General features: G+C 45.3%; 1 protein-coding gene across 1 annotated transcript in view; it reads right to left on the reverse strand.

Moving 5' to 3' along the window:
• The window catches only part of LOC110523381 (laminin subunit gamma-3), a 202,909-nt gene that overhangs the window by 14,414 nt on the left and 161,072 nt on the right, over positions 1-27,423 (reverse strand). Inside the window, exons 18-23 of the mRNA XM_090234139.1 lie at positions 23,894-24,086; positions 21,008-21,261; positions 19,344-19,420; positions 18,751-18,885; positions 9,907-10,156; positions 9,606-9,749 (exon numbers count right to left, since the gene is read on the reverse strand). Of these exons, the coding sequence (XP_090090265.1) occupies positions 9,606-9,749; positions 9,907-10,156; positions 18,751-18,885; positions 19,344-19,420; positions 21,008-21,261; positions 23,894-24,086 (1,053 nt within the window). The remainder of the gene's footprint in view (positions 1-9,605; positions 9,750-9,906; positions 10,157-18,750; positions 18,886-19,343; positions 19,421-21,007; positions 21,262-23,893; positions 24,087-27,423) is intronic.

Raw genomic sequence — 27,423 nt, forward strand, 5'->3', positions numbered from 1 at the left:
TTAAGGAATTCATATTTTTCAGACGAACGATAAAAGTACTGTAAAATGTTTTATTCTAATCTTTCTTATTATCGGTAATTGTTCTGCTTTTACTCTACAGCAGGGGAACGCACAATGCCGTCAGTGGTACGCCAACTAAAGATGTCATTCACATTTAATATATATATGTATATATATATTTGCCGTACCACTGACGGCATTGTGCGTTCCCCTGCTGTAGAGTAAAAGCAGAACAATTACCGATAATAAGAAAGATTAGAATAAAACATTTTACAGTACCTTTATCGTCCGTCTGAAAAATAGGAATTCCTTAATTACTTATTTCAATTGTTTTATTAGAACTATAGTAGATGGTAGATGCTTCTGAACTACAGTAGATGGTAGATGCTTCTGAACTACAGTAGATGGTGGATGCTTCTGAACTACAATAGATGGTAGATGCTTCTGAACTACAGTAGATGGTAGATGCTTCTGAACTACAGTAGATGGTAGATGCTTCTGAACTACAGTAGATGGTAGATGCTTCTGAACTAACGTTCAAAAGTTTGGGGTCACACAGAAATGTCATTGTTTTCGAAAGAAAAGCAAATTTTTTTGTCCATTAAAATAACATCAAATTGATCACAAATGTAGTGTAGACATTGTTGTTGTAAATGACTATTGTAGGTGGAAACAGATTTTTAATGGAATATCTGCATGGGCGTACAGAGGCACATTATCAACAACCATCACTCCTGTGTTCCAATGGCACGTTGTGCTAGCTAATCCAAGTTTATCAATTTAAAAGAATAATTGATCATTAGAAAACACATTTGCAATTATGTTAGCACAGCTGAAAACTGTTGTCTTGATTAATTACGTTTTTGTGCGAGAATTCAGACGACTTTCGAGTAGTAAGACGTATTAAAGCAACAGATACCATTAATAAGAAGGAGCTAGAAGCGTCTTATATGGTGAGCTACCGAGTGGCTAGGACAGGCAAGACCCGTACTATTGTGGAGGACTTAATTATTCCTGCTGCCGCGGATATGGCTGGGACAATGCTGGGGGAAAAGGCCAAAAAAACTATACAGACAATGCCTTCATCAAACAACACTGTTTCACGACGCAGCAGTGACATGGCAGGAGATGTTTTGAAACAATTACTGCTTTGCATACAAGCCAGTGAATTCTATGCGTTACAGCTGGATGAGTCAACAGACGTGGCGGACCTGGCACCGCTCCCGGTATATGTCTGTTACGTTTATGGTGGGTCAATTAAAGAAGACACACTCTTCTGCAAACCACTGGAAACCAGGACAGCAGGAGATTATATTTTTAAAGTACTGGACAACTTTGTGACATCAAATGGACTTTGGTGGTCAAGATGTGTTGGTATCTGTACTGATGGCGCAAAAGCCATGAGAGGGAGACATAGTGGAGTGGTAACGCATGTGCAAGCAGTTACTCCCGGCGACACTTTGGTACACTGCAGCATCCACCAAGAGGCGCTTGCTGCCAAGGGAATGCCTGACAGCTTGAAAGACGTTTTGGACATTACATTGAAAATGGTTAACTTTGTTAAAGCAAGGCCTATGAACTCTTGTGAATTGTCTGCATTATGCAATGATATGTGCAGCGACCATGTAACACTTTTACAACATACAGAAGTGCGCTGGTTATCCAGGGGCAAAGTATTGACACACTTTTTGAATTGAGAGATGAGCTTAAAGTTTTCTTTACTGACCATAATTTTCACTTGTCTAACCGCTTGCATAATGACGAGTTTCTCACACGACTGGTATATCTGGGTGATGTTTTTTCTCGCCTGAATAATCTGAATCTAAGATTTACAGGGACTCTCCGCAACTATTGTTACGGTGCGTGAATGAGGACCCAAAAGCGAATTAACTTAAACAGAGCTTCTTTAATTACCAAACATAGGTAGGCTCAGACGGACCGGCAGATTCCGACAGGACAAGACAAGGTTACAGCAAACATGACGACAGTCTGGTTCAGGCATGAAACACAACAAACAAGAATCCGACAAGGACAGGAGCAGGAACAGAGAGAGATATAGGGACCTAATCAGAGGGAAAAAGGGAACAGGTGGGAAAAGGGGTGACGAGGTGGTTAGGAGGAGACAAGGCACAGCTGGGGGAAAGAGGGGGAGAAAAGGTAACCTAACAACGACCAGCAGAGGGAGACAGGATGAAGGGAAAGGACAGAGACAAGACACAACATGACAGTACATGACAGGACCCCCCCACTCACCGAGCGCCTCCTGGCGCACTCGAGGAGGAAACCTGGCGGCAACGGAGGAAATCCTCGATCAGCGCACGGTCCAGCACGTCCCGAGAGGGAACCCAACTCCTCTCCTCAGGACCGTACCCCTCCCAATCTACGAGGTACTGGTGACCACGGCCCCGAGGACGCATGTCCAAAATTCTACGGACCCTGTAGATGGGTGCGCCCTCGACAAGGATGGGGGGGGGGGAAGACGAGCGGGGGCGCGAAGGACGGGCTTGATGCAGGAGACATGGAAGACCGGGTGGACGCGACGAAGGTATCGCGGAAGAAGAAGTCGAACTGCGACAGGATTAATGACCCGAGAAATACGGAACGGACCAATGAACCGCGGGGTCAACTTGCGAGAAGCCGTCTTAAGGGGAAGGTTCTGAGTGGAGAGCCAAACTCTCTGACCGCGACAATATCTAGGACTCTTAGTTCTACGCTTATTAGCAGCCCTCACAGTCTGCGTCCTCTAACGGCAAAGTGCAGACCTGACCCTCTTCCAGGTGCGCTCGCAACGTTGGACAAAAGCCTGAGCGGAGGGGACGCTGGACTCGGCGAACTGAGATGAGAACAGCGGAGGCTGGTACCCGAGGCTACTCTGAAAAGGAGATAGCCCGGTCGCAGACGAAGGAAGCGAGTTGTGGGCGTATTCTGCCCAGGGGAGCTGTTCTGACCAAGACGCAGGGTTGCGAAAAGAAAGACTGCGTAAGATGCGACTAATAGTCTGATTGGCCCGTTCTGCTTGACCGTTAGACTGGGGGTGAAAGCCGGAAGAGAGACTGACGGAAGCCCCAATCAAACGGCAAAACTCCCTCCAAAATTGAGACGTGAATTGCGGACCTCTGTCCGAAACGACGTCTGACGGAAGGCCATGAATTCTGAAAACATTCTCGATGATGATTTGTGCCGTCTCTTTAGCAGAAGGAAGCTTAGCAAGGGGAATGAAATGAGCCGCCTTAGAGAACCTATCGACAACCGTAAGAATAACAGTCTTCCCCGCTGACGAAGGCAGTCCGGTGACAAAATCTAAGGCGATGTGAGACCACGGTCGAGAGGGAATAGGAAGCGGCCTGAGACGGCCGGCAGGAGGAGAGTTACCGGACTTAGTCTGCGCGCAGACCGAACAAGCAGCCACGAAACGACGCGTGTCATGCTCCCGGGTGGGCCACCAAAAACGCTGGCGAATGGAAGCAAGCGTACCCCGAACGCCAGGGTGGCCGGCTAACTTGGCAGAGTGAGCCCACTGAAGAACGGCCAGACGAGTAGGAACGGGAACGAAAAGAAGGTTCCTAGGACAAGCGCGCGGCGACGGAGTGTGAGTGAGCGCTTGCTTTACCTGCCTCTCAATTCCCCAGACAGTCAACCCGACAACACGCCCCTCAGGGAGAATCCCCTCGGGGTCAGTGGAGGCTACTGAAGAACTGAAGAGACGAGACAAAGCATCAGGCTTGGTGTTCTTAGAGCCCGGACGATAAGAAATCACGAACTCGAAACGAGCGAAAAACAGCGCCCAACGCGCCTGACGCGCATTAAGTCGTTTGGCAGAACGGATGTACTCAAGGTTCCTATGGTCAGTCCAAACGACAAAAGGAACGGTCGCCCCCTCCAACCACTGTCGCCATTCGCCTAGGGCTAACCGGATGGCGAGCAGTTCGCGGTTACCCACATCATAGTTACGTTCCGACGGCGACAGGCGATGAGAAAAATACGCGCATGGGTGGACCTTGTCGTCAGAGAGGGAGCGCTGAGAAAGAATGGCTCCCACGCCCACCTCTGACGCGTCAACCTCGACAACGAACTGTCTAGAGACGTCAGGTGTAACAAGGATAGGAGCGGATGTAAAACGATTCTTGAGGAGATCAAAAGCTCCCTGGGCGGAAACGGACCACTTAAAGCACGTCTTGACAGAAGTAAGGGCTGTGAGAGGAGCTGCCACCTGACCGAAATTACGGATGAAACGACGATAGAAGTTCGCGAAGCCGAGAAAGCGCTGCAGCTCGACGCGTGACTTAGGGACGGGCCAATCAATGACAGCTTGGACCTTAGCGGGATCCATCTTAATGCCTTCAGCGGAAATAACAGAACCGAGAAATGTGACGGAGGAGGCATGAAAAGTGCACTTCTCAGCCTTCACAAAAAGACAATTCTCTAAAAGGCGCTGGAGGACACGTCGAACGTGCTGAACATGAATCTGGAGTGACGGTGAAAAAATCAGGATATTGTCAAGGTAAACGAAAACAAAGATGTTCAGCATGTCTCTCAGGACATCATTGACTAATGCCTGAAAGACAGCTGGAGCGTTAGCGAGGCCGAAAGGAAGAACCCGGTATTCAAAGTGCCCTAACGGAGTGTTAAACGCCGTCTTCCACTCGTCCCCCTCCCTGATGCGCACGAGATGGTAAGCGTTACGAAGGTCCAACTTAGTGAAAAACCTGGCTCCCTGCAGGATCTCGAAGGCTGAAGACATAAGAGGAAGCGGATAACGATTCTTCACTGTTATGTCATTCAGCCCTCGATAATCTATGCAGGGGCGCAGAGACCCGTCCTTCTTCTTGACAAAAAAAACCCCCGCTCTGGCGGGAGAGGAGGAGGGGACTATGGTACCGGCGTCAAGAGCTACAGACAAATAATCTTCGAGAGCCTTACGTTCGGGAGCCGACAGAGAGTATAGTCTACCCCGGGGGGGGGGGGGGTGGTTCCCGGAAGGAGATCAATACTACAATCATACGACCGGTGTGGAGGAAGAGAGGTGGCCCTGGACCGACTGAACACCGTGCGCAGATCGTGATATTCCTCCGGCACCCCTGTCAAATCACCAGGCTCCTCCTGTGAAGAAGAGACAGAGGAAACAGGAGGGATAGCAGACATTAAACATTTCACATGACAAGAGACGTTCCAGGAGAGGATAGAATTACTAGACCAATTAATGGAAGGATTATGACAAACTAGCCAGGGATGGCCCAAAACAACAGGTGTAAAAGGTGAACGAAAAATTAAAAAAGAAATGGTTTCACTATGATTACCAGAAACAGTGAGGGTTAAAGGTAGCGTCTCACGCTGAATCCTGGGGAGAGGACTACCATCCAGGGCGAACAAGGCCGTGGGCTCCTTTAACTGTCTGAGAGGAATGTCATGTTCCCGAGCCCAGGTCTCGTCCATAAAACAGCCCTCCGCCCCAGAGTCTATTAAGGCACTGCAGGAAGCTGACGAACCGGTCCAGCGTAGATGGACCGACAAGGTAGTGCAAGATCTTGAAGGAGAGACAGGAGTAGTAGCGCTCACCAGTAGCCCTCCGCTTACTGATGAGCTCTGGCCTTTTACTGGACATGAAGTGACAAAATGACCAGCGGAACCGCAATAGAGACAGAGGCGGTTGGTGATTCTCCGTTCCCTCTCCTTAGTCGAGATGCGGATACCTCCCAGCTGCATGGGCTCAGCACCCGAGCCGGCAGAGGAAGATGGTAGTGATGCGGAGAGGGGGGCAACGGAGAACGCGTGCTCCTTTCCACGAGCTCGGTGACGAAGATCAACCCGTCGCTCAATGCGAATAGCGAGTTCAATCAAGGAATCCACGCTGGAAGGAACCTCCCGGGAGAGAATCTCATCCTTTACCTCTGCGCGGAGACCCTCCAGAAAACGAGCGAGCAAAGCCGGCTCGTTCCAGCCACTGGAGGCAGCAAGAGTGCGAAACTCAATAGAGTAGTCTGTTATGGATCGATTACCTTGACATAGGGAAGACAGGGCCCTGGAAGCCTCCTCCCCAAAAACAGATCGATCAAAAACCCGTATCATCTCCTCCTTAAAGTCCTGATACTGGTTAGTACACTCAGCCCTTGCCTCCCAGATTGCCGTGCCCCACTCACGAGCCCGTCCAATAAGGAGAGATATGACGTAGGCGACACGAGCAGTGCTCCTGGAGAAAGTGTAGGGCTGGAGAGAAAACACAATATCACACTGGGTGAGGAACGAGCGGCATTCAGTGGGCTCCCCAGAGTAACACGGCGGGTTATTGATTCTGGGCTCCGGAGATTCGAAAGCCCTGGAAGTGGCCGGTGGATCGAGGCGGAGATGGTGAACCTGTTCTGTGAGGTTGGAGACTTGGGTGGCCAGGGTCTCAACGGCATGTCGAGCAGCAGACAATTCCTGCTCGTGTCTGCCTAGCATCGCTCCCTGGATCCCGACGGCTGAGTGGAGAGGATCCGAAGTCGCTGGGTCCATTCTTGGTCGGATTCTTCTGTTACGGTGCGTGAATGAGGACCCAAAAGCGAATTAACTTAAACAGAGCTTCTTTAATTACCAAACATAGGTAGGCTCAGACGGACCGGCAGATTCCGACAGGACAAGACAAGGTTACAGCAAACATGACGACAGTCTGGTTCAGGCATGAAACACAACAAACAAGAATCCGACAAGGACAGGAGCAGGAACAGAGAGAGATATAGGGACCTAATCAGAGGGAAAAAGGGAACAGGTGGGAAAAGGGGTGACGAGGTGGTTAGGAGGAGACAAGGCACAGCTGGGGGAAAGAGGGGGAGAAAAGGTAACCTAACAACGACCAGCAGAGGGAGACAGGATGAAGGGAAAGGACAGAGACAAGACACAACATGACAGTACATGACAACTATATTCAATGTGCGGGACAAAATTGAGGCTATGATTAAGAAGTTGGAGCTCCTCTCTGTCTGCATTAACAAGAACAACACACAGGTCTTTCCATGATTGTATGATTTTTTGTGTGCAAATGAACTCAAGTTTACGGACAATGTCAAATGTGAGATAGCAAAGCACCTGAATGAGTGTGGTCTGCAATTACGCAGGTACTTTCTCGAAACAGATGACACAAACAACTGGATTCGTTATCCCTTTCATGCCCTGCATCCAGTCCACTTACCGATATCTGAACAAGAGAGCCTCATCGAAATTGTAACAAGCGGTTCTGTGAAAATTGAATTCAATCAGAAGCCACTGGCAGATTTCTGGATTGGGCTGTGCTCAGAGTATCCTGCCTTGGCAAATCGCGCTGTTAAGACACTGATGCCCTTTGCAATCACATACCTATGTGAGAGTGCATTCTCAGCCCTCACTAGCATGAAAACTAAATACATATGTGTGTGGAATATATGTGGAATATTATTTAAGACTGAGACTCTCTCCCATACAACCCAACATAGCAGAGTTATGTGCATCCTTTCAAGCACACCCTTCTCATTAACCTGTGGTGAGTTATTCACAATTTTCGTTGAGAAAATAAGGTTTTATATGTAAGATGGTTAAATAAAGAGTAAAATAATTAATTATTATTATATTATTATTTGTGCACTGGTCCGATAAGAGCTCTTTGTCACTTCCCACGAGTTGGGTTGTGACAAAAACTCACACATTCTTATGTTTAATACAGTTCCTTGCGAAAGTATTCGGCCCCCTTGAACTTTGCGACCTTTTGCCACATTTCAGGCTTCAAACATAAAGATATAAAACTGTATTTTTTTGTGAAGAATCAACAACAAGTGGGACACAATCATGAAGTGGAATTACATTTATTGGATATTTCAAACTTTTTTAACAAATCAAAAACTGAAAAATTGGGCGTGCAAAATTATTCAGCCCCTTCACTTTCAGTGCAGCAAACTCTCTCCAGAAGTTCAGTGAGGATCTCTGAATGATCCAATGTTGACCTAAATGACTAATGATGATAAATACAATCCACCTGTGTGTAATCAAGTCTCCGTATAAATGCACCTGCACTGTGATAGTCTCAGAGGTCCGTCAAAAGCGCAGAGAGCATCATGAAGAACAAGGAACACACCAGGCAGGTCCGAGATACTGTTGTGAAGAAGTTTAAAGCCGGATTTGGATACAAAAAGATTTCCCAAGCTTTAAACATCCCAAGGAGCACTGTGCAAGCGATAATATTGAAATGGAAGGAGTATCAGACCACTGCAAATCTACCAAGACCTGGCCGTCCCTCTAAACTTTCAGCTCATACAAGGAGAAGACTGATCAGAGATGCAGCCAAGGGGCCCATGATCACTCTGGATGAACTGCAGAGATCTACAGCTGAGGTGGGAGACTCTGTCCATAGGACAACAATCAGTCGTATATTGCACAAATCTAGCCTTTATGGAAGAGTGGCAAGAAGAAAGCCATTTCTTAAAGATATCCATAAAAAGTGTCGTTTAAAGTTTGCCACAAGCCACCTGGGAGACACACCAAACATGTGGAAGAAGGTGCTCTGGTCAGATGAAACCAAAATTGAACTTTTTGGCAACAATGCAAAACGTTATGTTTGGCGTATAAGCAACACAGCTCATCACCCTGAACACACCATCCCCACTGTCAAACATGGTGGTGGCAGCATCATGGTTTGGGCCTGCTTTTCTTCAGCAGGGACAGGGAAGATGGTTAAAATTGATGGGAAGATGGATGGAGCCAAATACAGGACCATTCTGGAAGAAAACCTGATGGAGTCTGCAAAAGACCTGAGACTGGGACGGAGATTTGTCTTCCAACAAGACAATGATCCAAAACATAAAGCAAAATCTACATTGGTGTTAGAATGGCCCAAACCATACATCCAGGTGTTAGAATGGCCAAGTCAAAGTCCAGACCTGAATCCAATCGAGAATCTGTGGAAAGAACTGAAAACTGCTGTTCACAAATGCTCTCCATCCAACCTCACTGAGCTCGAGCTGTTTTGCAAGGAGGAATGGGAAAAAAAATCATTTTCTCAATGTGCAAAACTGATAGAGACATACCCCAAGCGACTTACAGCTGTAATCGCAGCAAAAGGTGGCGCTACAAAGTATTAACTTAAGGGGGCTGAATAATTTTGAACGCCCAATTTTTCAGTTTTTGATTTGTTAAAAAAGTTTGAAATATCCAATAAATGTCGTTCCACTTCATGATTGTGTCCCACTTGTTGTTGATTCTTCACAAAAAAATACAGTTTTATATCTTTATGTTTGAAGCCTGAAATGTGGCAAAAGGTCGCAAAGTTCAAGGGGGCCGAATACTTTCGCAAGGCACTGTAAATGTATCGTATAGTGTGTGTGTGTGGCAGGCTTACAATGATGGCAAAAACAACATTTGAGAGTGAGCTGACCCTGGTGCTAGAGGGGGTATGCAGCTGGAGGTTGAATGTTTGAAGGGGTATGGCACTATAAAAGTTTGGGATCCATTGTTCTACAGGATATTGAATGGTATGTGGATTGTGTGTACATTCTATTGTCTATTTTTGTCAGTATATACTGTTTATTGCTGTCAGCAACATTTCAACAGGTCATATTCCTGGTACGTGTAAATGTTAGGTGTGCAGATAAAACCCCCTCTACCTTGTAAATATCCTTTACAGCAGCCATTTTGTTGTGAGCGGTCTGTATGCGAGGCTCCATCTCTTCTCTGATCTTATTGACCAGCTCCTCTTTAGACTGGACATTAAACGCCAGCTCAGCTGTCCTGTTGCTTAGCTCAACATCCTGAGGAAAGGGGAGAACAGCTGTCATTCATTCATTCATTCAGACATTCAGTCAATAATTCAGTCAGTCAATAACTCAGTCAGTCAGTCAGTCAGTCAGTCCATCAACTTGAGAGTACAATGAGTTCTTATTACCCCTGACCGCGGTAGCCACTGACCTCTGATTGATTAGCAGCCGGTGCGAGGCTGGGGTCTGATTGGTTGTAACCCTGTGTTGGTCTGAGATCTGATTGGTTGGTTCCTGATGTGGATTTGGGCCTCCTCTGGGATAGCTCCAATAGGGAGGAGGTGAGGTTTCCTAGGGCAACCAAGACATCAGCAGACTCCTCCTCCAGAGACAATTGATTGGCTAGAGTCCTATTCACTTGGGCAGTCAGATTCTCCTTTATCTGCTGCATGTCTGCCAGTCTGAGAGAGAGAAAGAGAGATAACGAGAGAGAGCGAGAGAGAGAATGAATGAGCGAGAGAGAGAGAGAGAGAGGGGAGGGTGTTAGATCATTCAGTGTTTTGATTCTTGACACACTCGCGTGCACATACACACTCACATACACACACACGCACACAACAACACACAATCAATCAATCACATGTATTTATAAAGCCATTTTTACATCAGCCGATGTCACAAAGTGCTATATAGAAACCCAGCCTAAAACCACAAACAGCAAGCAATGCAGATGTAGAAGCACAGTGGCTAGGAAAAACTTCCTAGAAAGGCAGGAACCTAGGAAGCAACCTAGAGAGGAACCAGGCTCTGAGGGGTGGCCACACATCCTCCCACACACACCCTACTTCACACACCCTCCCACACACACCCTTCCACCCATGCACCCACCAAATTGTTCTGAAAGATTACGATTAAATGCCCAGAAGCAAGCAGACTAGTGCTGGTATGAGGGTAATCATTTTCTTGTCTCCTGCCTGCTCCCAACATGGCGTGGCGTGGCCACCAGAGGTTTTTGCATGGTTCCGTTGACCTTTGGGGGTAATCCTCAGCGCAATCTCACGCTAGGAGATGCTGCTCCCTCCATGCTGCTCCCTCCATGAAAGCAGCCCCAGAAAGCATTTAGCTTAAAGAGGAGGGAAGAAAGCTGTTCCCCTGTGGCTAAATATCTTATTTTCATAACTCCAGTGTAGCCTGGAGTTATTTAGCTAGCATTTCACTCCTTGCCACTTCTTGTCATTGCAAAAGAGACTGTCTTTCCGCAATCTTCAAATATGAACATTCTATCATTAATGAGCTTGAGGGGATCAGAGGATTTGATCCTGATTCGATAACCCTCATAGCTATCATCCAGTCACAATGTTTATGCAAATTAGACTGATAGTATATTTTCCTAACTTAATTCATGAATTTGATTGGAAACATTCTATCATTGGGTATTCTGATGTGATACATTTAATTGTAAACATAAACATTGGGCGCAGGGAGAACAGAGGATTCCCGTTTTTTGCCTTTTTAACACCAGCCCATACGATCACATCACACCAGAGAAGCTCTTGCCATTCAAACTTCCCCTCCAGTTCATTGTGAACGCTGTAGCCTATTTTATACCCAGCAATCAAGAGCAAGGTGCTATATACAGTACCAGTCAAAAGTTTGGACACACCTACTCTTTCAAGGTTGTATTTTCTATTTTTACTATTTTCTACATTGTAAAATAATAGTGAAGATATCCAAACTATGAAATAACACATATGGAATCATGTAGTAACCAAGTGTTAAACAAATCAAAATACACTGCTCAAAAAAATAAAGGGAACACTAAAATAACACATCCTAGATCTGAATGAATGAAATATTCTTATGAAATACTTTTTGCTTTACATAGTTGAATGTGATGACAACAAAATCACACAAAAATTATCACTGGAAATCAAATTTATCAACCCATGGAGGTCTGGATTTGGAGTCACACTCAAAATTAAAAGTGGAACACAACAGGCTGATCCAACTTTGATGTAATGTCCTTAAAACAAGTCAAAATGAGGCTCAGTAGTGTGTGTGGCCTCCACGTGCCTGTATGACCTCCCTACAACTCCTGGGCATGCTCCTGATGAAGTGGTAGATAGTCTCCTGAGGGATCTCCTCCCAGACCTGGACTAAAGCATCCGCCAACTCCTGGACAGTCTGTGGTGCAACGTGGCGTTGGTGGATGGAGCGAGACATGATGTCCCAGATGTGCTCAATTGGATTCAGGTCTGGGGAACGGGCGGGCCAGTCCATAGCAATGCCATCCTCTTGCAGGAACTGCTGACACACTTCAGCCACATGAGGTCTAGCATTGTCTTGCATTAGGAGGAACCCAGGGCCAACCGCACCAGCATATGGTCTCACAAGGGGTCTGAGGATCTCATCTCGGTACCTAATGGCAGTCAGGCTACCTCTGGCGAGCACATGGAGGGCTGTGCGGCCCCCCAAAGAAATGCCACCCCACACCATGACTGACCCACCGCCAAACTGGTCATGCTGGAGGATGTTGCAGGCAGCAGAACGTTCTCCACGGCGTCTCCAGAACCTGTCACGTCTGTCACGTGCTCAGTGTGAACCTGCTTTCATCTGTGAAGAGCACAGGGCGCCAGTGGCGAATTTGCCAATCTTGGTGTTCTCTGGCAAATGAAAAACGTCCTGCACGGTGTTGGGCTGTAAGCACAACCCCCACCTGTGGACGTCGGGCACTCATACCATACTCATGGAGTCTGTTTCTGACCGATTGAGCAGACATATGCACATTTGTGGCCTGCTGGGGGTCATTTTGCGGTGCTCTGGCAGTGCTCCTCCTGCTCCTCCTTGCACAAAGGCGGAGGTAGCGGTCCTGCTGCTGGGTTGTTGCCCTCCTATGGCCTCCTCCACGTCTCCTGATGTACTGGCCTGTCTCCTGGTAGCGCCTCCATGCTCTGGACACTACGCTGACAGACACAGCAAACCTTCTTGCCACAGCTCGCATTGATGTGCCATCCTGGATGAGCTGCACTACCTGAGCCACTTGTGTGGGTTGTAGACTCCGTCTCATGCTACCACTAGAGTGAAAGCACCGCCAGCATTCAAAAGTGACCAAAACATCAGCCAGGAAGCATAGGAACTGAGAAGTGGTCTGTGGTCACCACCTGCAGAACCACTCCTTTATTGGGGGTGTCTTGCTAATTGCCTATAATTTCCACCTGTTGTCTATTCCATATGCTCAACAGCATGTGAAATTTATTGTCAATCAGTGTTGCTTCCTAAGTGGACAGCTTGATTTCACAGAAGTGTGATTGACTTGGAGTTACATTGTGTTGTTTAAGTGTTCCCTTTATTTTTTTGAGCAGTGTATATTTCATATTTGAGATTCTTCAAAGTAGCCACACTTTGCCTTGATGACAGTTTTTCACACTCTTGACATTCTCTCAACCAGCTTCATGAGGTAGTCACCTGGAATGCATTTCAATTAACAGGTGTGCCTTGTTAAAAGTGAATTTGTGGAATTTCTTTCCTTTTTAATGCACTTGAGCCAATCAGTTGTGTTGTGACAAGGTAGGGTTAGTATACAGAATATAGCCCTATTTGGTAAAAGACCAAGTCCATATTATGGCAAGAACAGCTCAAATAAGCAAAGAGATATGATAGTCCATCATTACTTTAAGACAAGTTCAGTCAATGCAGAACATTTCAAGAACTTTGAAAGTTCCTTCAAGTGCAATTTAAAAAAAACATCCAAACTTTTGACTGGTACTGTATACATATACAGAAGACAGAGATGTGTAAGTTAGAAGTTGGTTCATATGCTAGCCTGTTAATCCATCATTAGTATGCTAGTCTACAGTGCATTTGGAAGGTATTCAAACTTTTTCCACATTTTGTTACGTTACAGCTTTATTGTAAATTTGATAAACTATTTTTTCCCTCATCAATCTACACACAATTCCCCATAATGACAAAGCAAAAACAGGTTTTTAGAAATGTTTTAAATGTATAATTTGGACATGATTTGTTAAGGCACACACCTGTCTTTTTAAGATCCCACAGTTGACAGTGCATGTCAGAGCAAAAACCAAGCCATGAGGTCGAAGGAATTGTCCGTAGAGCTCCAAAACAGGATTGTGTCGAGGCACAGATCTATGGAAGGGTACCAATAAATGTCTGCAGCATTGAAGGTCCCCAAGAACCCAGTGGCCGCCATCATTCTTAAAAACCTCTCTGGGATATTCGGTACGGTCGCGTCCCACCCCGCCAACAGCCAGTGAAAGTGCAGGGCGCCAAATTCAAAACAAGACAAATCTCATAATTAAAATTCCTCAAGCATACAAGTATTTTACACCATTTTAAAGATACAATTCTCATTAATCCAGCCGCAGTGTCTGATTTCAAAAAGGCTTTACAGCGAAAGCACCACAAATGATTATGTTAGGTCACCACCAAGTCACAGAAAATCACAGCCATTTTTCCAGCCAATGAGAGGAGTCACAAAAAGCAGAAATATAGATAAAATTAATCACTAACCTTTGATGATCTTCATCAGATGAAACTCATAGGACTTCATGTTACACAATACATGTATGTTTTGTTCGATAAAGTGCATATTTATATCCAAAAATATCATTTTACATTGGCGTGTTATGTTCAGTAGTTCCAAAACATGAGGTGATTTTGCAGAGCCACATCAATTCACAGAAATACTCATAATAAACATTGATAAAAGATACAACTATTACACATGGAACTTTAGATAAACTTCTCCTTAATGCATCCGCTGTGTCAGATTTCAAAAAAACTTTACGGAAAAAGTACACCATGCAATAATCTGAGACCAAAACAGCGCTCAGAGACCAAAACAGCCAAAGAGATATCCGCCATGTGGGGGGTCAACATTAGTCAGAAATAGCATTATAAATATTCACTTACCTTTGATGATGTTCATCAGAATGCACCAGGAATCCCAGTTCCACAATAAATGTTTGATTTGTTCGATAAAGTTCATAATTTATGTCCAAATACCTTCCTTTGTTAGGGCGTTTGGTAAAAAAAATCTAAATGCGCGTGAAAAGTCCAAAAAGTTATATTACAGGTCGTAGAAACAATCTTTAGTGTAGAATCAATCTTTAGGATGTTTTTAACATGAATCTTCAATAATGTTCCAACCGGAGAATTCCTTTGTCTGTAGAAAACAATGGAACGCAAGCTAAATTTCACATGACCGCGCGTCACGAGCTCGTGGCAATCTGCAAGACACCTGGCTCAATCCCCTCTCATTCGGCCTCACTTCACAGTAGAAGCATCAAACAAGGTTCTAAAGACTGTTGACATCTAGTGGAAGTCTTAGGAAGTGCAACATGACCAATATCCCATTGTATCTTCAATAGGGAATGAGTTGAAAACCTCAGATTTCCCACTTCCTGGTTGGATTTTTTCTCAGGTTTTCGCCTGCCATGTGAGTTCTGTAATACTCACAGACATCATTCAAACATTTTTAGAAACGTCAGAGTGTTTTCCATCCAAATATACCAATTATATGCATATTCTAGCTTTTATGGCTGAGTAGCAGGCAGTTTACTCTGGGCACCTTATTCATCCAAGCTACTCAATACTGCCACCCAGTCACCAAGAAGTTTTAAATAGAAGAAGTTTGGAACCATCAAGACTTCTCCTAGACCTGGCCGCCTGGCCAAACTGAGCAATCGGGGGAGAAGGGCCCCAGTCAGGGAGGTGACCAATAAACAGATGGTCACTCTGACAGAGCTCCAGAGGTCCTCTGTGGAATTGGGAGAACCTTCCAGAAGGACAACCATCTCTGTAGCACTCCACCAATCAGTCCTTTATGGTAGAGTGGCCAGAATAAAGCCACTCCTCAGTAAATAGCACGACAGCCCTGTTGAAGTTTGCCATGAGGCACCTAAAGGACTCTGACTATGAGAAACAAGATTATCTTGTCTGATGTTACCAAGATTGAACTCTTTGGCCTACGTGCCAACCGTCACATCTGAAGGAAACCTGGTACCATCCCTACGGTGAAGCATGGTGGTGGCAGCATCATGCTGTGGGGATGTTTTTTAACGGCAGGGACTGGGAGACTACTCAGGATCGAGGGAATGAAAACCTGCTCCAGAGTGCACAGGACCTCAGACTGGGGCGAAGGTTCCCCTTCCAACAGGACAATGACCCCAAGTACACAGCCAAGACAATTCAGGAGTGGCTTTGGGACAATTCTCTGAATGTCCTTGAGTGGCCCAGCCAGAGCCCAGACTTGAACCCGATCGAACATCTCTGGAGAGACCTCTGTTTTCGCTTGTCATTATGGGGTATTGTGTGTAGATTGATGAGGAACAAGGGGTCTGAATCATTTCCGAATGCACTGTATTGGGTTTTCTACAGTAAATTTAGACAACAACCACCTCTGCTATGCAAAAACATTTTTTGCCAATGAATTGAAGTTGAACATCGTCTAATGCATCTGTTGAATTAAATGTGCAATACAAAAGTGTAGTGCCTAGGCCTATTTTATTAAAGAAACCCTGGCTGTTGACATACGCAACAGATCGCAAAGCAGGGAATCTCCATTCCACATTGAGCTCATTTTCCTCCATAAATGCACATCAAGTGCAAGTACGCTTCCCAGCAGCTCACATTAGCAGGATGGGGGGCCTTTTCATTAGGAGGGACATCTACCGTAGATGGCTAAAATAATGATAAACACTTCCTCAATTTAAATATTAAACCTATGGGGACACCTATAGCCTACATTTGGCAGACCAGTACTCGTGATCATTGTAGCCTTTTATCGTCTAGATGTAGAAATATCTTCATGCCTAGAATAAAAACCACCAGACTCATTTGAATGGAAAATAATAATAATTACATGGGGCAGTTTAGAAAAATAAATCCAGTGCAAATCTTCCTCTGGAATAAGGCACATGCTGGGATAATCATGACATAACCAACATCTCTAGCAATGCTATAGCTGTCTCTCTATCCCCCCATCAAACTTTCCTTTACAATTCATTTGATAGTCAACTAATGTTAGGCGTTGGGCTATGCTATAATGTAGCCTAGACATTCTTTCTGATCGACTACAGCCAGGAAGATGGGCCTAGTTTTTTAAAATACGTTTTTAGGAAAGGAAAAATGTGATGTGTGTGTCTGAGGTGTGCTGCTGACTTTGATTGATGAGTCTTTTTAGGGTGTGTGTGTCTGTGTGAGTTCACTAATTCTCTCCATGTCCATTCAGAAACTTTGTCATGGAAAATATGAATGTTGTTTCCAACTCCCAATCAGCAACTGCGGTAAATCCGTCTGCATATTGAACTTTGAGATTGCCGAAAGGCCAGTCTCTTTGGCAATGACAAGGAGTGGCAAGGAGTGGAATGTTAGCTAAAGAGACTGGTACCCAGGCTAACTCCAGTGTGCTCTAAACAGCTGCTATAAAGAGTAGGATTCATGACCTTGTTTTGTGGGGCACCACTACAGCTAACACCACACCTGGGTCCTATTTGGGAGAAATATACCGAGGAGAAAAGGAGAGGAGCAACAACATTGTGTAAATGAAGTGCTGTGTTGAGATATTGCTTCTGTTTTTATCCATGCAGGTTAACAGGTTTTTTTTGCACCTCATATTGAGCCTTTAAAATTATGTTGTGTTGGAGGAATGGTGGGGCAAGAAAGAGAGAGAGAGTGTGTGTATCTGCGTGTGTACTGTGTAGGTTTGTAGGTATGTTTAGATTAAAGATTAGAGCGTTTAAAAGTCAAATGTACAGGGTTACAGATGTATTACAGGGTACAGTGTAATTCTTGAGCTCTGAGCCCCAAAAATGCAGGACATATTAACAACTGTGGCAATGATACATTTCCATTGTGGTGGAAGCAGGGGGGGAGCAGCAGGGGGGTGGCAGGAGGGAGACAGTGGGAGCAGGTTGCTGACTAGTTGTGGTTATTCAGCAGTCTGATGGTCTGGAGGTAGAAGCTATTGGCCAGTCTTACAGTTCTTGCCATGATGCTCCTGTACTGCCTGTGTCTGAGTGATGGAAGCAGGGAGAACAGGCCATGGCTTGGGTGGCTCGGGTCCCTGATGATATTCTTGGCCTTCCTGCGATACCTGGTATTGTAAGTGTCCTGGAGGGCAGACAGTGTGCACCCAATGGTGCGTTTGGCTGAGTGTACCACCCTCTGTAGCACCTTGTGGTCCGCGGCGGTGGAGATGCCATACCAGGCTGTGATGCAGTTCGTCAGTATGCTCTCGATGGTGCTCCTGTAGAACACTGTAAGGGCCCTCGGGGACAGGCCAGAGTCGCTGTCGTGGCTTCTTCACCACGGTGTCCGTGTGGTTTGACCATTTCAGCTCCTCTGAAGTGTGTACGTCAAGAAACGTGAAGTGGTCCCATGTTGTCAGAGTGCCTGCCTCTTCCCTGTAGGCCATCTCGTTTTTGTTGGTATTCAGGCCTACTGCTGTTGTGTCGTCAGCAAATTTGATGATGGAGTTGGAACTGTGTGTGGCCACGCAGTCGTGGGTATACAGGGAGTACAGGAGGGGACTGAGTATGAACCCTAGTGGGGCCCTTGTGTTGAGAATCAGTGTCGAGGAGGTAATGTTGCCTATCTTCACCCTCTGGAGGTGTCCCGTCAGGAAGTCCAGGACCCAGTTGCATAGGGAGGAGTTCAGTCCCAGGGCCGTTAGCTTTGTGGTGAGCTTAGAGGGCACTATATTATTGAAGGCTGAGCTGTAGTCAATGAACAGCATCCTCACATGCGTATTCCTTTTGTCCAGGTGGGTAAGGGCAGTGTTCAGTTCATTGTCGATTGCGTCGTCCGTGGATCTGTCAGGGGTATCGGCGAATTGGAGAGGGCCGAGTGTGTCGGGGAAGGAGGAGGTGATATGGTCTTTTACTAGCCTCTCGAAGCACTTCATGATGTGTGTCTGTGCCTGTGTGTGTGTGTGTGTGTGTGTGTGTGTGTGTGTGTGTGTGTGTGTGTGTGTGTGTGTGTGTGTGTGTGTGTGTGTGTGTGTGTGTGTGAGAAATGTGTAGTTACTCACTGCTCTGTGAGGTTGCTGATGTATTCCTTTGTAGAGTTGTCCTCCAGTAGGTCCATCAGTAGAGAGTAGGTCTGGTTGGAGGCCATGAATGCCTTGGTAGCTATAGACTCTATACGACCAGACATCTCTGTGTGGCTGACAGATAGAGGGAAAAACAGATAGGGTATTAGATGTATGGGCCTGACAACCACACCTGGGTTCAAATAGTGTTTGTTTGACTTCAGCTTGGTTGATCTTGTCTGCCGCAATGGAACTGAATAGAACCAAAAATGCAAGCCCAAACCCTGCCCATCTGGCACTCCAGGCAGGTTTGATGAAACGCTTTCAATTATTTGACAAAAAAACAACTGGTCTGCTGAGGAGAAGTCAAATGGATTCCAGCTATTGAGTTAATCTCTCCATTTCCTCTCCCTAGACTTCATGTATTACTTCTGCATAATAAGCTTTTGTATTGTTGTCATTGATTGAGGGTGTCTGTGGCAGGCCAGCCATTGTGCGATTGACAGATGGAAGAGGCAGGGCCTACATTAGGGGAGATGACCTTTGTTTGCCATAATTGGCCACTTAAAGTCTATTGAACTCCACTGACTTACCTTTTCATAAGGACCTCTGATTGGTTCACCGCTGAGTTCCATCGGTTGGGCACCGGTGGCACCTCGAAAGGAATGACCTTTGGAAAAGCATAGAAAAAATGAATCAAATGAAAGCGTGCAGAGGTGGCAGGCTAGCAGACAAAAGGAAACTGTCTAAGGACAAGGTGCTACACATGCTCTGGATGGGATGTGACGTCAGTTGATTTAAAACCTGAATCGTGACCATGCACAGTTATTAGCTAACCTTACATGAGCCCAGGACCAGTGTTAAACTCACAGAAAGTAGACTGACTCAATAAAGTCATTTCAGAAAGTCATACTGAAGGCTCCAACTACAGCACATATTCACTCACTAACGTATACAGAGTCAATGTTTCCATTTATAAGTCCTAGTGCATAAATGTTGACTATTTCACTGTGTGACATTTCTTTTGAGAAAGTGCTAATAAAATAGAGGAAAGTGAATCACAGTATATGACAAGCAAAGATGTTCTCTTCCTATTTCAGAGCCGTTCTGCTTGTTAATGCGGAATTGCAATGCTCTGGCTCCAGGCTTGCACGTACGCATGCACGCACGCACGCGCGCGCACGCACACACACACACACACACACACACACACACACACACACACACACACACACACACACACACAGACACAGACACACACAGACACACACACACACACCACCAAAACAAGCGCTCTCATTTCCCCAAAACCACATAACATGGCAGCCATATTCATAATAGATTCCAAGCTGCTGCTAGTGAGCATGGAGCGACTGGGAAAAGCTTGAGCTGTGGGTGCAGAACAAATTGTTCATTTCATTTGAGCGTCAGTCAGAGAAACTGTGTGCTCTCTCTCTGCTCTCTCTCTATGGTAGGGATATGGAGCTTCAGAGGGAGAAATACTGCACTTTAGCCATCACTGTGGATCAATACGTTACACCTCTACTGAATCATCAGTATCCTTCCCAGGATAAAAAATGGCAAAATACTTGAAATGGACAAATGACTATCGACCTCGTCAACATATAGTGCATATAGTGTGTGAACTCTACTGTATACGTGTGAACTCTACTATATACATGTGAGCTCTACTGTATACATTAATGTATGATACTGCTGATACTGATACTATAATAAGATAAACTAGAGTTATGACTGCTTCAAATGACTCAACAGCAGGCATTGATGTGTCAGAGACAGTGGCTGTGTCCCAATAAATTCTACTGAAATGTGCACACGTTCACTACTTCCCACAAACACAATAGCCTTGGATTGGTAGAGGCATGGCTAGTGTGAGTTTCCACCATATTTCTTATGCCAGTCATTTACTTTCAAATCAGTGAAGGGAAGTGAACAAGTGCACACTTTGAAAGGAAGGAGAAATACAGATGTAGGATCTTAATTTGACCATCCTGTTTCAGAATTTAATAATTGTAGTGTGTTTGAGGTTTAAAATTTCTACTTTGAAATTTCAGACATCATTTTCCCTTACGAAAAATGCATCAACCCCTACAAAAATGTTGATGAATTAAAATAATTATAATTCACATTTCCTGTTGCTGTAGGATTATTTCCTGGTTGTAGTAAACTGGCTCAAATTAAGATCTGACATCTGTAATTAGGACATAGCCAAAGTGAGAGTAAATGTCCCACTGACCATGTTGTCCAGGTCCAGTGTTGCCTGCTTCAGCTGTGTCTGTGCACTTCTGACCACTGATAGAGCGTCGCCAAGGGTACTACACAATGTTCCCCGCCCGTCCTCCTTCCCCTTCTCTTTTTTCTCCTCCTCCTGCTCTTTTTCCATGCTGGCACTACAGTTCATAGCTGGGGTAACATTGTGCAGCTGGGCTGAGAGAGCGTGTGTAGATGTCTCCATGAGAGCAAACTGTTTAACCAAGGCTTCCTTTGCCTCTGCAGAGAAACAGAAAAACACTGATGTGATAGAAAAACACACAGCATGGATCGTTAAATGGATCCTTTTGATTGTTATGTTATTGTTATTTAGGACAGAAGTACTGCCGGCCCCTTTATAGTAGGACTTCGTAGTGGAACTGTTGCCTTTGATTTGATATTATTTTTGTTAACCTTTATTTAACTAGGCAAGTCAGTTAAGAACAAATTCTTATTTACAATGACGGCCTACATATGATCATGGATTGCATGTGGTCAGTCCTCAATTCAGACTGAATTCACTGTTTGTGCTAAAAACGCTCTCTGTATGTCCGGGTGCCTTTGGTTATTGTTGTAGCTTTATGGTTAAGTTGTTTATTGCAGTGTGCCTCGCTGGTGTGACCTTCTGGCTCTATCTGTGAGAGGAGGGTGTTTACTGCATCCTCTGTGGGATGTTATCCTGCGTTTGTGTGTTTGTCTCTCTCTCTCTCTTTCTCTCACTCTCTTTCTCTCACTCTCGCGCTCTCACTCTCGCGCTCTCACTCTCTGTGTATGTGGGTGTGTGCGTGTATGTACAGTACCAGTCAAAAGTTTGGACACACCTACTCATTCAATTTTTTTTTTTTTTTTACTATCTTGAAGGAGTTCCCACATATGCTGAGCACTTGTCGTCTGCTTATTCTTCGCTCTGTGGTCCAACTCATCCCAAACCATCTCAATTGGGTTGAGATCGGGGGATTGTGGAGGCCAGGTCATCTGATGCAGCACTTCATCACTCTCCTTCTTGGTCAAATAGCCTTTACCCAGCCTGGAGGTGTGTTGGGTCATTGTCCTGTTGAAAACAAATGATAGTCCTACTAAGCACAAACCAAATGGCATGGCGTATCGTTGCAGAATGCTTTGGTCGTCAGGCTGGTTAAGTGTGCCTTGAATTCTAAATAAATCACATACAGTGTCACCAGCAAAGCACCACCAGACAATCACACCTCCTCCTCCATGCTTCACGGTGGGAACCACACATGCAGAGATCATCCGTTCACCTACTCTGCATCTCACAAAGACACAGTGGATGGAACAGAAAATCTCAAATTTGGACTCATCAGACCAAAAGACAGATTTCCCCTTGTCTAAAATCCATTGCTCATGTGTTTTGGCCCTAGCAAGTCTCTTATTCTTATTGGTGTCCTTTAGTGGTGGTTTCTCTGCAGCAATTCAACCATGAAGGCTTGATTCACGCAGCCCCCTCTGAACAGTTGATGTTGAGATGTGTCTGTTACTTGAACTATGTAAAGCATTTATTTGGCCTGCAATCTGAGGTGCAGTTAACTCTAATGAACTTATCCTCTGCAGCAGAGGTAACTCTGGGTCTTCCTTTCCAGTGGCGGTCCTCATGAGAGCCAGTTTCATCATACCACAGCAGAGGTAACTCTGGGTCTTCCTTTCCTGTGGTGGTCCTCATAAGAGCCAGTTTCATCATACCACAGCAGAGGTAACTCTGGGTCTTCCTTTCCTGTGGTGGTCCTCATGAGAGACAGTTTCGTCAGGGCGCTTGATGGTTTTTGTGACTGCACTTGAAGAAACTTTCAAAGTTCTGGAAATGTTCTGCGTTGACTGACCTTCATGTCATGAAGTAATGATAGACTGTAATTTCTCTTTGCTTATTTGAGCTGTTCTTGCCATAATATGGACTTCGTCTTTTACCAAATAGGGCTATATTCTGTATACCACCCTTACCTTGTCACAACACAACTGATTGGCTCAAACGCATTAAGAAGGAAAGAAATTCCACAAATGAACTTGTAACAAAGCAAACCCGTTAATATAAATGCATTCCAGGTGACTACCTCATGAAGCTGGTTGAGAGAATACTAAAAGTGTGCAAAGCTGTCATCAAGGCAAAGGGTGGCTACTTTAAAGAATCTCAAATCTCAAATATATTTTGATTTGTTTAACACTTTTTTGGTTACTACAGAGCAGTGTAGACTTTTTAGTAATGTGGCCAGCGTGCTGTGGGGAGCGGTCGGACAGGCATAATCCTGATTAGAGTTCTCATCATAATGAAGAAGAGGGATTAAAAATTCGCTAGCTGCATGTCTGTCATACAAACAGGGATTAAGATGGTCACACACAGTCCTGCCTGCTATGAACTGTATTGTTGGAATTTAGCCTCCATTCGATCTATGTCAATGAGCCTGTAAGCCTTTTATGGTACTTTTTCCCCTCTGCTCATAAGATAATGAGAAAGTCAGCAAGTGTGGAGAGAAGATTGTAAGGCTGGTTGACTCCTGATTCATGCTGATTCTGTCTCTTTCCATCCCATTATGTTTGGTTTTATCATTATATTGTTGTGTTACATATTTAACAATGTCAAGCTGAACAGAGTCAGCTAGGCACGGACAGTCATTCCGGGTGCAGCTTGGTGTCCACTATTCTAGGTATACTAGACAGTCTAGTATGGGATAGCATGATGGTATTGTTATCTACAGTATGAACTAGGCCATGTGTCAGGTATAATGGCCAAATAGGAGCACAGTGGTAAACAGCATTGGCAGTCAGATTTCGGCTGATATGACTGGTTGAATGAAAAGGACAAACTGTTAGAATGCTTTCTGATTGGTCGTGTGGAATGAGTGGGTGGCTGATGATTGGTTACCTTGGATAGCCAGGAAGTCCTCCAGCGCATTGGGCAGGCTGTCCTCCGCCTGATGCCCACGCTCGTGATGCTGTCGCTCGTGAAGCTGTCGCATGTGATACTCCCGCACATGGTGGTTCCCGTAGCCACTCCGGCAGTCGAAGCGTGCTAGGAGATTCTCCAAATCCTGCAGCCGAGCCTTCAGCCTCCCTGCCTGTATAGGAAAACACCAGAACAGCAGACAATGGAGGATTTGTGGGAGAGATTGTCAATGATAAAACAAATATAAAGCCGGGCCTCTGTGATTAAACACATTACTGGCTGGGGTGCCAAACACGCTCAGAGTAGGCAACTAGCAGGCTCAAACTGTGTGTTAGTTTGTGTGTGTGTGTGTCGCTGCTAAGCACTAGCAGTTGAGCAGGTTGGTGGAGATGGCACACCTTTACTCCTGAGTGGCACAGTGGTCTAAGGCACTGCATCTCTGTGCAAGATGTGTAACTACAGTCCCTGGTTCAAATCCAGGCTGTATCACATCCGGCCGTGATTGGGAGCCCCATAGGTGGTGCACAATTTGCCCAGTGTTGTCTGGGTTTGGCCGGGGTAGGATGTCATTGTAAATAAGAATTTGTTCTTAACTGACTTGCCTAGTTAAATAAAGGTTAATTTACAAAAATTATAATAATACCCTTTAATTTATTCACTGCAGCCCCCCATAGGTAAAATCACAGTTCTTAATCTAGGCCAAGTACCACAATTAGGCTACTCACAATATAAGACAATGGTGTATCTTGTGTTTTAAATTCTCCTTCATACAGCACAAGTGAGGAAAGGAAAGGATTCCTTCCCTTTTCTTCACTGTCCCTCTACCTCTCTCCACCCCCTTTTTTTCTCTGCTGTCTTTAGAAGGGATGAAGGTGTGCAGAAAGCCAGCAGTGAGAGAGAGAGACAAAGAGATGAGAGAGAAAACACAAACTACTTTAGCAAGAACAAGTATACTTTACAGAAACGACAAAATTCTGCTATTAGATTTGCCTGCAGAGAGCCGCCACTGTAATGAGTCTGGAACATACTGTATGGGACATGTATTTGGTGCTAATCTCTGGAGACATGAGAAATAAACTAGATCATTAAAGCAACTGTCTGCTTTCCAAATGGCACCCTGTTCCCTATATAGTGCAGTGCACTACTTTTCACCATTTGGGATGCAGTCAGCGTCTATTTCTGTTGCTGTTTTTGTATCAGTGACTTCACATTGACTTCAGTCTGATTTATTATTTATCTTGGTTTTTGAAGAGGCCAGATGGCCACCATTGTTAGACTACAAACACACCCTTGGGTAGGAGTTTGAATAGACTTACTAATTGTTGTTTTGGAGCAAATTTCATTATGCAATGGCGATGGGTCAATAACAACAGCGGGGGGGGGGGGGGTATAATGGGCCTCGTATATGTGAAATGTTTTTCTGGGTTTTATAGTAAAGACATTTACAGTAATTTAACTGTGCCAGTGTGCAAGGGGAGGGGTTACAAATACTCTCATGAGTGCCAGGTAGGTAAGACCTTTAACTATGATGGCTGTGCCCTAAGTAAGACGCAGGGGAGCGGGTCGAGAGCTTCGAGTTGCTCGTCCCTCCTCCAAATCACTAAGGGCTTAAAATGGTCCACACACGCACAGACGTGAAGAAGGTGTGACAGTGCCTCTTACCCCTCTAGTTGCCCTTGTTATCATGGAGGTGCTTTCCTTGAGCATGATATGCCGGCATAGAGGTGGAGGGGCAAGACCATGCAGGATCTTAAAGACAAGGCTTGCATCTACATACTGCTTAAAGCTATCCAGACTGAATAAATTATGTTTGTGGATGATGTAGTAGGCTTGATTACCAACAATGACGGATCAGCCTACAGGGAGGAGGTGAGGGCCCTGGATGTGTGGTGCCAGGAAAATAACCTCTCCCTCAACGTCAACAAAATGAAGGAGCTGATCGTGGACTTCAGAGAACAGCAGAGGGAGCACGCCCCAATAGCCACATCGACGGGGCCGCAGTGTACGCCAAGTTCCTTACTGCCTGGTACGGCAACTGCACCACCTGCAACCGCAGGGCTCTCCAGAGGGTGGTGAGGTCTGCACAACGCATCACCGGGGGCACACTGCATTGCCTTCCAGGACATCTACAGCACCCGATGTCACGAAAAGGCCAAAAAGATCGTCAAGGACATCAACCACCCGAGCCACTGCCTGTTCACCCCGCTACCATACAGAAGGTGAGGTCAGTACAGGTGCCATCAAGTACAGGTGCCATCAAAGCTGGGAAAGAGACTGAAAAACAGCTTCTATCTTAAGGCCATCAGACTGCTAAATAGCCATCACTAGCCGGCTCCCACCCGGTTACTCAACCCTGCACCTTAGAGGCTGCTGCCCTATACACATAGACATGGAATCATTGGTCACTTTAATAATGGGAACACTAATCACTTTAATAATGTTTACATACTGCTTTACTTATTTCATATGTATATACTGTATTCTATTCTACTGTATTTTAAATACTTAGATATTTTGTAATTCCATTATTTTACAACAGCACCGCCCTCGATTGCATGGTGCTACAGAGGGTGTTGCGGACAGCCCAGTACTTCACTGGGGCCGAGCTACCTGCCATCCAGGACCTCTATATCAGGTGGGGAGAAAGGAAGGTCCGGAAAATCATGAAAGACTCCAGCCATCCAAGCCATATACTGTTCTCTCTGCTCCGCATGATAAGTGGTACCGGTGCATCAGGCTCTGACACCAACAGGCCCCTGAACAGCTTCTATCCCCAACCCATAATACTGCTAAACAGCTAACAAAATGGCTACACTGACTATCCGAGTTAAACCTTGTATTTATTTTTAAGATGGCTAGTCAACATACCCCCCCCCTATACATACTGTATCTACCTCTATCACTTCAGTATCCCTGCAAATTGTAAATATGGTATTGGAACTGACCATGTATATAGCTTTTACTTTCTCGTGTTATTGCATATTTTTATTTATTGTGTGTTTTTGTTGTATCAGATTTTATTTGTAGTACTATATTGATATTGATTACTGCTTAGTTGGGATTAGAGCTTGCAAGAAAGGCATTTCCCTGTACTTGGGCACGTGACATCAAAACCTGAAACAAACTCAGCCTGCATGCCACAGAGAGGCCCAGATAGCACTTGCAGCTAGTGTGGGAGAAACAACCGGTGGGAGAAATGACCGGAAGGAGAATTGGTGATTTCGGAGGGGGTTAGACTACTAAGCTTGAGTGGCAGGTTGGATGAGAGGGGCGGCCAGATGAACAGGGTGGGTGATTTGAAAGCGTGCATTCAGATTCACAGATTCTATTTCCAGTATTGATTGAGATATATTCCTGTATGATGATATGGCCTCTTAGTAGCTTAAAGCCTCATGTGTCTCATCTTAGTAGCACCCTCTAGTAGCTCATAGCCTCATGTCTCATCTTAGTAGCACCCTCTAGTAGCTCATAGCCTAGTGTCTCATCTTAGTAGCACCCTCTAGTAGCTC

Source organism: Oncorhynchus mykiss, chromosome 5 (assembly GCF_057628025.1).
Source record: "Oncorhynchus mykiss isolate SJ-2025 chromosome 5, ASM5762802v1, whole genome shotgun sequence".
NCBI lineage: Eukaryota > Metazoa > Chordata > Actinopteri > Salmoniformes > Salmonidae > Oncorhynchus > Oncorhynchus mykiss.